This window comes from Nuphar pumila, chromosome 3 (genome assembly GCF_984573655.1).
Source record: "Nuphar pumila chromosome 3, dmNupPumi1.hap1.1, whole genome shotgun sequence".
Lineage (NCBI taxonomy): Eukaryota > Viridiplantae > Streptophyta > Magnoliopsida > Nymphaeales > Nymphaeaceae > Nuphar > Nuphar pumila.
In genome coordinates, this window is record NC_143251.1 from 116,035,570 (window position 1) to 116,047,560 (window position 11,991).

Genomic DNA, 11,991 nt, shown 5'->3' on the forward strand with positions numbered 1-11,991 from the left:
GACGATAGCAGTTCTGAAAATATTTCAGAACTGCGACAGAACTGCAATAAAGAGTATAGAATAGCAGATCTGAAGAGATTTCAGATCTGCGAGAGGATGGAATACTTCCCTATGTTCCAGATCTGAGAAAATATTTCAGGGAATGAAAGAAAGGCGATAGCAGATCTGAAAGGGTTTCAGATCTGCGACAGAGAGAATAGAGTAGCAGATCTGAGAAAAAAAAACTTTCAGATCTGCGATAAAGAGAAAATAATAATAGCAGATCTGAAAAACTTTCAAATCTGCGATAGAGAGAAAATAATAGCAGATCTGAAAGTCTTTCAGATCTGCGACAGAGAGAATCTTAAAAGAAAATAGAATTAGAAATAGAAGTGACAGAAACAACAGAAAGGAAAGGAAAATAAGAATGAGGATCACGTGACCTGTCGTTTTTCACGTTGATGGAGCACGGGCTTGACAGATCTTCTTCACGCACTAGATCACGAGAGATTAGTGCATCTGTTCACGATCCTGATGAAGGGCTTGCTTCCAGGTACGTCGCTGCTCTGATACCATGAAAGAACTCCTATGTTTATCAAGAAACCTGGGAGAGAGAGAGAGGAGAGAGAGAAAAGAGGGAACTCGTATTTGGGAATCGGCAGCTCCTCAGTCTTCACGCAGGCTGCGCTAATACTCCATTAGCCTTAATAGGGTTACAATAATTAACACATGGACAAAAGTGCCCCTGTATTAGTAACTCATATTATATTAATATACAAAACCTGGGAATGGATATGGATCCTTTATTGAATGGATCCATATCCAGCCCATATTCTAATAATAAATACCATATTACATAATTCATAATGCTAAAGATGCTTTCAGGCTTTTATAGAAAAATTCATCAGAAACAAAGTAACACACATATATAAAAAACATAATCAATTAAAATTAATTGTGCATGCTTTCAATGTTTCATAGAAAAAATCCCAAAGGCAAAGTAGCTCATACACACATATATAAATATAATAACTAAGCATGTTTTCATGATTTCACAAAACAAATCACACAAACACATGCACATACATATAATTATATATATACAAAAAAATAACAATATATATATATATATATAATAACTAAATTGCCCTCGTGCCTAGACGGCGGCAGCTTAATTGCCGACTAGGCGCCTTAGTCGGTGCTTAGTCAGCAAAATTGGTACCTTTTAAGGTACCCACCTAGGAATTGCAATGCCTAGGTGTTTTACTTAGCCTAGACCGCCTAGGCGGAATAGTGGATGCCTAGGCGGGGCTTTTGACTACATAGGCTAGGCAGAATTGTGGGACAAAAAAATCAGTGTTTGGCAAACATATCAAATTATGTTGCAGACACAGATATGAGTACGGTCCACAATGTGGACGTGCTTGGTGCAACACCAAGTTTGTACAATAAAGACATAGGACACAACATACAGTAGATAAATAAATGTGTATATGATTATATACATTCAAAATTATTATTCTAAGGCGATAAAGCATGAATATCATTTTAAGTACAAATTAAGGTGACAAAGAACTATAGAATGAACTAACTCATTACCAACATAACATGATAGATTAAAAGCAACATTCTTCATCCCATTCATTTTCTGAGGCACATTTTATTTATACTGAACGGGGTTTTGCCCAAACTTCTATAACGAAAGAAAGACTATCAATGGATGCTGCCTCGGATTGACCAATGAAGATCCATGGAGGAATGAAACTTATTGACCTTAGTCAGCCAAGTGGAAGATCGGTGGAACCTGTGCACACTCTGCCTGTGGACATGATGAGGGGACTTCTTGCTACATTGCTTCCTAATTGGATCCTTTTCTTGTAATTACCATGCCATCTTTCACAAGAATGGTCAGTTCAGTTCATTTGGTTACTTGATTGCAAGGATTGATTATTGAGCAAGTTGATTGTGAATCTGTTGCCGAGATGCTAAGTTTTCCACTCCCATTGTTTGGGTCCCTGTAGTTCCATCCTATGGAACTGAACCAAGGAAAGGTCATCTAAAAGGCACTACTAAAAGAGAGTTGATCATAGGAAAGAGTCTGCCATCCTCATTGTAGTCCACCTGTAAGCCATAGCATTTTGTTGGTATACATCCTGCCTTTGGACTGTTGTAGCCCTATGTCTAATTGGTACTGCAACCTCAATCATGTTTTTATTCTTTTGTTTTAATTGATACATTTTTTGCTTTTCTGTGTTCAGAATAAAAAAATTGTCTTTAACACATCAGCCTGCTCTTTGTTAATATTCATGTTTGTAATGCTTCCCATGAATTGTTTTCCATTTTAATTTGCTTCAGTCCTAACATGTGCCTGCCCATGCACTTTTCATTGTGGCATTGTCACAAGCTATGTTACATGGGGTGCGGGTTGTAACGCCCCAAAAATCCCGGACTTGTAACTTTTTAGAATAGTTTAGAAAGCTTTGAAATCATACAATTATCAGAGTTTAAATAATACTTCAGCGGAAAATGATATTTTTAAAACCACAAGTCAATGGACCTTGAGCGCGTTACAGCGTAAACTTTCCTTTTGTCAAATCCCGCACAACCATTGAAATCAAATGGTTTAGAAACAGAGTTTCAATAATTGAGAATTCATTTGTTGAAACCAAGAAGAAGCTTACTAAAACAGTTTTATTAACTCACGGTTTAATAAAAGAGAAATTTTGAAACACACTTTATACCAAATTTACCAACATGTCCTTAGGAGCGAAACGTCAGGGAAAGAGCTCTATCTTGATCTCATCACGCCATCATGCCATTGCGACAGTATTACCTATCCATTACCTGCCCATAAAATGGGTCAGTTTCACTAAAAACTGGTAGGTGCACAGACAGGACAATATTGAACATAATTAAGCAGAATAATTTAATATGTCAAGTAGACAGACAATTATATAGCAATTTAATTTCAACAGATTCACAGAGCAACTATCATGAACACAATGTTAAAATTATTACACGCATTTTACTGGCACCAGTAGGCTAACTATTACAAGCAAAGCACTGCACAAGAAAGTTAACTAGCAAAATACAATGCTTCATCAACCATACACACAATTCCATAAGTATTGAACCTGTTGTACCCTATAACTTTCATACGTGCATAACTGAACACATTGTGTGATCGGATTTAAATTATGTTTCGATATTAACTGGCCAAGCGGGTACGCACAAGGCACGACTCTAGAAACAGCCTAGACTGATCCGGGGGTTTATTATGCTATGTATATTATGATAACCCGGATAGCTGACTGAGTCCGCACCTAAGGGGACGGTCAGTGACCAAGAGAGAAATCCCCGAAGCAGCATAAACAATGGATGCATCCCAAACATGGAGAGCTACCACCTAGGATAATTATGGTAGTCTCATTCCCCTAACTCCGATGACTGGGGAAGCCGAGTCTTTTGCTCGTAACTGCCATTAATGGCCTGTCCATCGAAGTTTTGTACCCTCCTGTCCTCTCTCCTGACAAGAGTCAGCGATTCGAATGAGTACATCAGGGGTAGTTAACTGAAGACCCATTCTACATACTCTAGTCTTTCGACCCACTCGAGTATCTTGCCGGTGAAGGCGAAAACATCACTTATTTAGGTGATCATAACATTTTGTTATTTGCACTCATCGAGGTTGCCACAACCTACTCATCCAATCATCGCAACGTAAGAAGACATACTTGTCAAAAAGTACGGTCGTACATGTCATAAGTACGACTACGATGAAAGGGATATGGTTCCACAAAAGAAACCCCAACAGATATTATCTGCAAAAGAATTAATACAACACAGCCTGGCAAGATAAGTTTTGAATTCACTTTAACAACATTTTTCATATTTCATGATGCAAGGTCATCTCGGATCTCTCGTATGATCAACAAAGTACTTAACATGTTGTGCATGTCTAAAAGTACGCTATATTGAACAAGGGAGGACTGTGGTTTCTCAAACGGAATACCCAACACCCAACTTCATAACCATTCAAAGAATATAGGAGTGCTCATTTGGCACGATTAATCCTTAAAAGCTATAATGCCACATTAAGTCATTCACACAAGACACAACACTATCAATCTTACATTCAAAATTTATCTTGGTATCGACATGTGACACTAGATTGATACATAAAGAATGGGTCCTTCAACAGAACCCCACTCATTCATATGCTCATGCCCCTAATCGGGGTTATTCGAATTGAGCCGCAACTTGAATCAAGGTTATAAAACATTTCTCCCAAGTGTGTGGACTTGGGAGGGCCAAACGTGACTTCGCCATCCTGCGAGACTTAAACATACTTTGCAAAAGTTATGCATTTTGAAGAGCACCAGGTTCGCAGAAGGAAACTCGTTTTTAGAGAACTGAAATGCACAAGCACAACTTCTAGTGTTTTGAAAACAAGTGAAATGAGGATGGGCACAAGACTACATTTATGTAGGTACATATTTACCATAAGTGTCAACATATGCAGGTTATGACATGACGACAAACAGCTCTCGGCTTGCGATGCCGCACATCGAGGGAAAAGCACATAAGTAATACACGAGGTACCAAAACCATACATTGACCACTTAGACAGGCAAACACATAAGGTCATAAGTAATACACGAGACACAAAATCGTACCTCACTCAAAGGAAACGTGCAGGCAAAAATGGATGCAAGCAAACAAGGGCATATGTATTTCAAGAAATACGAAACCACACCTCATCTCATAATCAACTTATGCAAAATAATGATCGAAGAAGGAAATTGTACATCGATCCATAGGAACGAACAGGCAAGCATATATGCAAGCAATTAAGGGCATAAGTATTGCAAAAAGTACGAAACCACCTTCAACCACATAAGCAAATATGCAAATTAATACTCAAAGAGTAAAATCATACATCGACTCATAAATATGCAGTCAAGAAAATATGCAACGCAGAAGCAATATAAATCTAAGCATATCTAGCATGGGCATCTTAATTGTTTCAACTTAAATACGTTCATCAATTGCCCTTTTGTGCGACTTTACCCTACCTTGGGATGTCGTGCAGCTGCGTACGCCTACGCGTGAGGATAATACGAGGGTTGAGCCGCAGAGCACGATCGAGACCTGTTGCGTAAATCTGCAAGAGTGCGAAACATTTAATTAAGCTAATCTAATTAATGGTGCGATGAGGACATGGGTAGGTTTAGGCGACAGGGACGAGCCACTGCCGAAAACAGCAAGGCGGCAGGGGCCCTCGGCTCCTTCCGACAGAACAATAAAATAGCAGGGGCTTCGGCCCCTGCCTGACGAGGAAGCGAAGGGCAGGGGCCTCTGCCCCTGCCAAACAAGGTCACGCATGAAAGGGGCATCGGCACCTACCTGACAAAACAGCTGACAGGGGCCTCGGCCCCTGCCTCACGAAGGTAACAAGTGGCAGGGACACTGGTCCCTGCGTGCCAGCTCAGAATGGCAGGGGTTTCGGCCCCTGCCAGACAGAATAATGAAGGGCAGGGGTATCGACCCCTACCCCGCAGAACAGAGAACGGCAGGGGCCTCGGCCCCCTTGCCTGAAGAACATAATATGGCAGGGGCCTTGGCCCCTGCCTGACAAAAATAGGGAATGGTAGGGGCCCCATCCCCTGCCTGACGAATCAAGGGACAACAAGGGCCTCGGCCCCTGCCTGCAGAACCAAACAAATGGCAGGGGCCTCGACCCCTGCCTGATAAAACCACGGAGCCGCAGGGGTGACAAGCCCCCTGCGTGTCGAGAAACAAGAGGCAGCAGGGGGGATATCCCCTGCCCTCCCAGAAGCCAAGAGGCGGCAGGGGCGAGCCCCTGCCAGCCCAGCAAAACAAAGGGCGACAGGGGCATCGCCCCTGCCAGTCGGAAAAACAGGAAACGGCAGGGGCATTGCCCCTGCTCACCGGAGATTGAGAGGAGGCAGGGGGCTAACCCCTGCCAGAGAGAGAGCTCGAGACGGGGGTGACAGGGGGCAACCGACCTCTCGTCGGTTTCCCTATCACCCACAGGGGTGAGGAGGTGCCGCAGGGGCCATTGGCCCCCCTGCCGGCACTCCGGCGAACCCCCACAAGAGAGAAGGGGACGACAGGGGCCCTGTAGGCCCCCTGTCGGGTTTCCAATGGGCAAAGAGGGAGGTCGGAGGGCGCGGCAGAGGTCGTGCGCCGCCTGCCGGCGTCCTGGCGAGGTGACAGAGAGAGATGGGAGGGGGAGGAGGAGAAGGAGAAGGTGGAGGCTGCATACCTGGAAGGAGAGGAGGCGAGGTGGCTGGCGGTCGGCGGCGTGCGCAGGGAAGGAGGAGGCGTCGGTCGGGGTTGCCGGCGAGGTTGCCGCCTGCAGGGAACGAGAAGGGGGGCGGGGCATCGTTCCTCCCCTCCCGCAATGCTCTTAAAGAGCTCGGGGAGGGGCGACAAAAGGGGAAACCCCGATGGGTTTCCCAATCGGGCCGAAGGCGCGGTGGGGGGATGCGGCGCACAAGGGGGTTTTGTTTTAAACAAAACCTCTCCTGCGTCGGGTTATGAAACCCTATCGCAGGCGGGCCCAGGTCGGGTCCGGACCCGACCCGGCCCGGGTCCGATAATTTTTTTTTTTGTTTTTTGAAAAAACGTGGGTTTTACACGGGTACAGAGGGTACGGCAGGGCAAGTTCAAAAATGTGGGTACGAGGACACAACTATATATGTGCATGTGTGTGTGTGTGTGTGTGGTGGGATGTTTGTTTCATTTTAAAATGTCCAAAAGGGGTTTTTTCTTTTTTACAAGGGGTAAAATTTTTTTTTTTTGAAAAAATAGGGGGGTGTTTGGAATTTTTTCTTTTTATTTTTAAGGGAAGGGGTTTCTTTGTAATCCTCTTCTCCCCCCCCGCCTCTCTCTCTCTCTCTCTATGTGAAGAAGAAGAACGAGGAGGAGCTTCAGCTGCTGCTATTGCTCTCTCTCTCTCAATGTGAAGAACGAGGAGTCGTTGCTGCTCTCTCCAGATGTGAAGAAGAAGAACAAGGAGGGGGACACCATTGTTAAAGTATATATATATATATATATATATATATATATATATATATATATATATATATATATATATATATATATATATATATATATATATATATATATAATTCTTCAGTTGTAATAAGTAATGCCAAACAGGGGCATTTTGGTCATTTCACCTCTTGTAACTAGGTCGGTTCAATATGGACAGTTTAGTTAGTATTATTTTTTAGTTTCTTAAAAATATAATTAGTTCAGCACTTGAGGGCTCTATGAGAAACAACCATAGAGTCGTTGGGATAGCTCCCAATGGCTATAAATATAGCCGTTGGGAGCTCCCAAGGGCCCTTGCCTCTTGTGTTGTTACGTATAAATAGGGACACATTGTCCCCATTCATGTTATGCTTTTTGCTAAGCATATTATCAATAAAATCCTATTTTTTATATTTGTTGTAAGCCCTTGGTGGCTCTTTGTATTGTCCCTTGTGGACTTGTGATTGTGCACATTGAGTTATGATCTTGTATGCTCATAGTAGGCTCGTATTTATCTTCCGCTCATTACACTACACCGATACCCACTACCTTTCTCTCTCTGCATGCAAAGAAGAAGAACGATGTGGTACCCACTCTCTCTCTCTCTTGTTGCTTCCTCGTCTTCTTCTTCTCCTACTGGTTAGGGTGGATCTCTCTCTCTCTCTCTCCTTGCTTCTTCGTCTTCTCCTACCCTCATTCTTCTTCTTCTCTCATTGGTTAGGGTGGAGACCTCTCTCTCTCGTTGTTTTGTCTTCTCCTCCCGTCGTTCTTCTTCTTTTCCTGTGGGTTAGGGTGAAGGGGAAAAATAGCAAGAGCGAGAGAGAGAGAGAGAGAGAGAGAGAGAGAGAGAGAGAGAGAGAGAGAGAGAGAGAGAGAGAGAGTTGGGGTTCGGGTTGGGTCTCAGTTGGACCCGACCTTGGCTAAGCATGTACCTGTGATGCTCCTGGTACCGGTACTCGAGCCGCTCCTGGTACCGGTACCCGTGTCGACACGGGTATGTGGGCCTTTTGCCGTGTCTATGTGACATAGATCACTAGCCTCAAAAGCTAAGTTGCAGGTTGTTATAGACCTATGCTGGGTTAGGTTCATTTGGACAATGGGTACCACAGTGAATTGGGTTTGTGTTTTACTGGCTGTGAGTAGAGAACCTGATGTACCTACCTATATGGGACACAACATTAGAAATTGACTACAAATTTAGCCATTTTAGCTTTCTTGAAGAACTGTCATATCTTTCTGTTAATATCAGCCAACTTGTTAACCTCTCTCTCTCTCTCAGGAGTTAAAGCATGTGATGTTTTTGTTAAATTGTATTAATAATTCCTATATATATCTAGATATATATAGAGAGAGACACACATATACATTTATATTAAATATATGTCTATATATATATTTTGTAATACCCACTAGGGGTAAAATAGTCATTTCACATGTAACACGTATCCATTTGAAATATACCTTTTCCTTTTTTTTTGCTTTATTGCATCATAGGAGGGGTCCACCATAGAGTCGTTGGACCCCTCCAATGATCATAAATGACCGTTGGAGGGGCTCCAACAACTCTATGGGAGCCCCTCCTTGGGTCCCATTTGTGTATAAATAAGGGGCTTTGCCCCATGTATTTATTGAGCTTCTTGAAGCTTTTCTCTATAAAATATCTTATAGTTTTTAGCTGTCTTTCTCATTTTATGTTTGTTAATTGCCACTTTGTGGCTTATTGCATTCTTGCCCATTAGTGGCCTATTGCTTGTGTGCTTGTGCATTTCCTAATCACTTTGTGACATTGTCTTTTCTCTTTAGTATTTTGTGACAGTTTTGTGCCTTGTATTTTAAGTCATGTATGATCTATTTCAAGGCTTGGTTATAGGATGTGAGTTTTATAGTGCAACATGAAAACAGCTGTGTCTTCCATCCAGCATATGACCATGGCAGTTGTAAACTCTCAAAAAGTTGTCCCTGTTAATTTGAAACAGATTAAGTTTTTTGATTTTTATGGACGAAAGTTGAACACAAATGATGTTGGCATTTCCTGCAACGCATCAGGAACCTTTTTCTTGAAGAGTAGCAAAGGGTATGTGGCTCATCTTTTTTTTGCTTTGCCTACATTAGTGTTATTTTCGTGATTGAATTTTTTATTTAAATATTTTCTGAGTTTCATTTATTCATATTCTTGGATTCTGCACAAAAAATGTTATCTTCAGTTTTATGAAGTTTGAACGGCCACACCTTATCTCCATCGAGGATCCACAGGTGATTGTTCTCAACTATGTTGAATTTGGGTATTCTTTCATTGATTGAACTGTTTTATTCTAATGGCTCAACTGCAAGTCCTAATATGTGTGAACTAGGAACCAGAGAATGACATTGGGAAGAACTCCTTCAACTATTCTCAGGTGAAGTTATATTTGGTCTGACCTTGCCCTGATCACATAAAATTCATGCATGATGTTAATGTAATGAAACAGATTGTGTTTACTTGACGGCTTTATTTGTGTGGTATTATATATTATTTGCATCTATTTCATTTGAGTAGTTTCGGGATATCTCACAAGATAATGTTCAATATGGTTGACAATAAAAGGTGGTTTCTAAGCAATTGAGGAAGAAACATGATTGTGGTTTTGACATTTAAAACAGCCTTTTATGTAGTATGGTACCTAAAGTCTTAGACACTCCATTTTGCCCTTGTGTTAACACCTGTACATGCCATTGTACCCTCCGCACATACAAGTTTGTGTTCAATTTATAATTTTTAATTATATTTTCAGTTTATAACTTTATATTTTCAGTATATAATATATATTTTCAATATAGCATATATATTTAGATTATATTCAGTTTATTTTGAATTTATTTTTTATTTATGTGATACATATATATATATATATATATATATATATAGTTGTCTCCCCGTACCCACATTTTTTGAAATTGTTGTGTCGTACTCTCCGTACCCGTACCCACACCCAGGTGACATAGATGTAGTAATGTCACACCCCATAAATCAGATGCACCGCTGCCCAAAAATCAAGCAATTTTGAGCTTATCTATAGCCTCTTTTTTCCAATATAAACATCTCCTTTAATATGTAACTATTTTTCAAATATTTTTTTTGTTTCAAAGAACTGCTATATCTATTTTTTATATTGGTGCTATTAGAAATCAGGCAAGAGACATGGTCGATATGCATTTTTGTTTTTTGTGTATTTATTTCCCTCAACCGACTAGCCATTTGTTCTGTACTGCAGGTCAGATCAGCATTTTCAATGGCTTATTCCACACTTACTGATGCAAGGACCTTGGCTGCCTTGGGGCCTAAAAGAAGCATTTTGGGGCTCATCATAAGGCCAGATCCAACACTATTACAACGAAAGGCTGGGATGAACGGCAAACTCACTTTTGATGCCTTGCTTCCAGGAGCGGGCGATCCAGTAATAAGGGATAGAGTTGGTGGTGACATGCTGTTTAATTGGCAATCAGACGACAGTGACACTGCATTTCCTAGAAATAAGAAAGGAGACTACTTGCAGCAGTCTCAACAGAAGTCGATCAAAAAGGGGAAACATAAGAGAAGAAAGGGAGATGATTATAATTGGCAATCACACAACAATGATGAGGAATCTCCTAAATCGAAACACAGGAGAAGAAAAGGAGAGAATTTTATGAAGGAGAGGCAGAAAAAGATCAGGCATTCTAATAGTGAAATTGAAGACAGTGTGAAGAACAAGAAGAAGCAGATGAAGGGTTCTGGAAGTGTTCATAAGGATGGTTCAAGGGATAAGCCCAGTGGTGGAGCTCGTTCGTGGGCTCCTTACTAGATTTTTGTTCTTCTTTTACTTGGTTACTGTAAAATTATGTACTTTTAGTTACATGGGGTCAAAAAATTCATCTTAGAATTTGTTGGTTCTTATTTATGGAATACGTAAATGAGTGTAGCGGGTACTTGTCAGTCTTTGTTTTTTTCCTGTTCTTTTTCTTGACAATCGGCCTTGTAGCATAAATTATTGAGCAAGTTGATGTATTCGTTTCCAATTCTTTTACTTGTAAACCAAGTTAAATGATGTGAATTCACGTTCACAGAACAAGCCTTGGATCCATGGTACAGTTTGGTGTGCAAGGATACGTACAGCCACACGAGCACATGCACACAAATGGGTAAATGTCAGCCTCAACTGGTTGGTGTCCATAAGGTTAACCTGGCTTGTGGGAAAGCAGTTTTATCAATGAATTTCGGATCCATTCTAAGTTTAACCGATGTAAACTTCTTGCAGAAGGCCCTGATTAATCAAAAGTATTATTAGTAAGACACTTGGAAAACCTAAGTCATGTCTTGTACGTTTCATGAGATTCAGACCCATGCAAATGAGAGAATGAATCTCATTAGCATTGGCTAAGCAAATATCGGAAAATGAGTTGTAAGAAACCGACTTCCTTTTCTCATTTATGTGAGAATCAGACTCACAAGGGGCCTCGTGATTCTGCTTCATATGACTCCTGAACAAATTTGATTTGGACATGTGGCCCAGCACTTACCTCCAATGTTTTAAATACCAAGCAAATTTAATCACTAGATGTAGACACGCATCAAACTTGATCACAGTAGGATTTAGTTACATTTCTTGACAATGATCATTCACCCACCGCAAGTGGCATGTAGGAATAATGCCTTAGAACCAGTAACTTAAAAAAAAGGCCTTTTTGTTATTCCTCTTTGATGAAAGTGTAATCTTCAAATGATTGTTGTTGCATACAGATCCCTTTGACCATGAGTATGCCATCCATAAAATAAGGAGTAATGTGTAGGTTTCAGACCATTTATCACCCAAATCATCTTAGAACTCTTTAAAAAACATACTTGCATGTGTTTTTTTGTTTAATCTAAACCTGTAGATGCGTTTTTCATGCTTTATTTAGTAGAAAACATGTATTAGTTTAAACATTTCTCAT

At 40.9% G+C, this 11,991-nt stretch overlaps 1 protein-coding gene across 2 annotated transcripts in view; it reads left to right on the forward strand.

The window, feature by feature from the left end:
• The window catches only part of LOC149843394 (Nucleotidyltransferase family protein), a 92,857-nt gene extending 81,765 nt beyond the window's left edge, over positions 1–11,092 (forward strand). The window contains exons 10-13 of one of the 2 annotated variants that reach the window (XM_089999761.1): positions 9,018–9,115; positions 9,246–9,294; positions 9,393–9,437; positions 10,293–11,092. In XM_089999761.1, coding sequence (XP_089855887.1) covers positions 9,018–9,115; positions 9,246–9,294; positions 9,393–9,437; positions 10,293–10,862 — 762 coding nt within the window. In that variant the 3' untranslated portion in view covers positions 10,863–11,092. The remainder of the gene's footprint in view (positions 1–9,017; positions 9,116–9,245; positions 9,295–9,392; positions 9,438–10,292) is intronic. The other variant, XM_089999762.1, reaches the window with a different exon arrangement.
• The last annotated feature ends 899 nt before the right edge of the window (positions 11,093–11,991 follow it).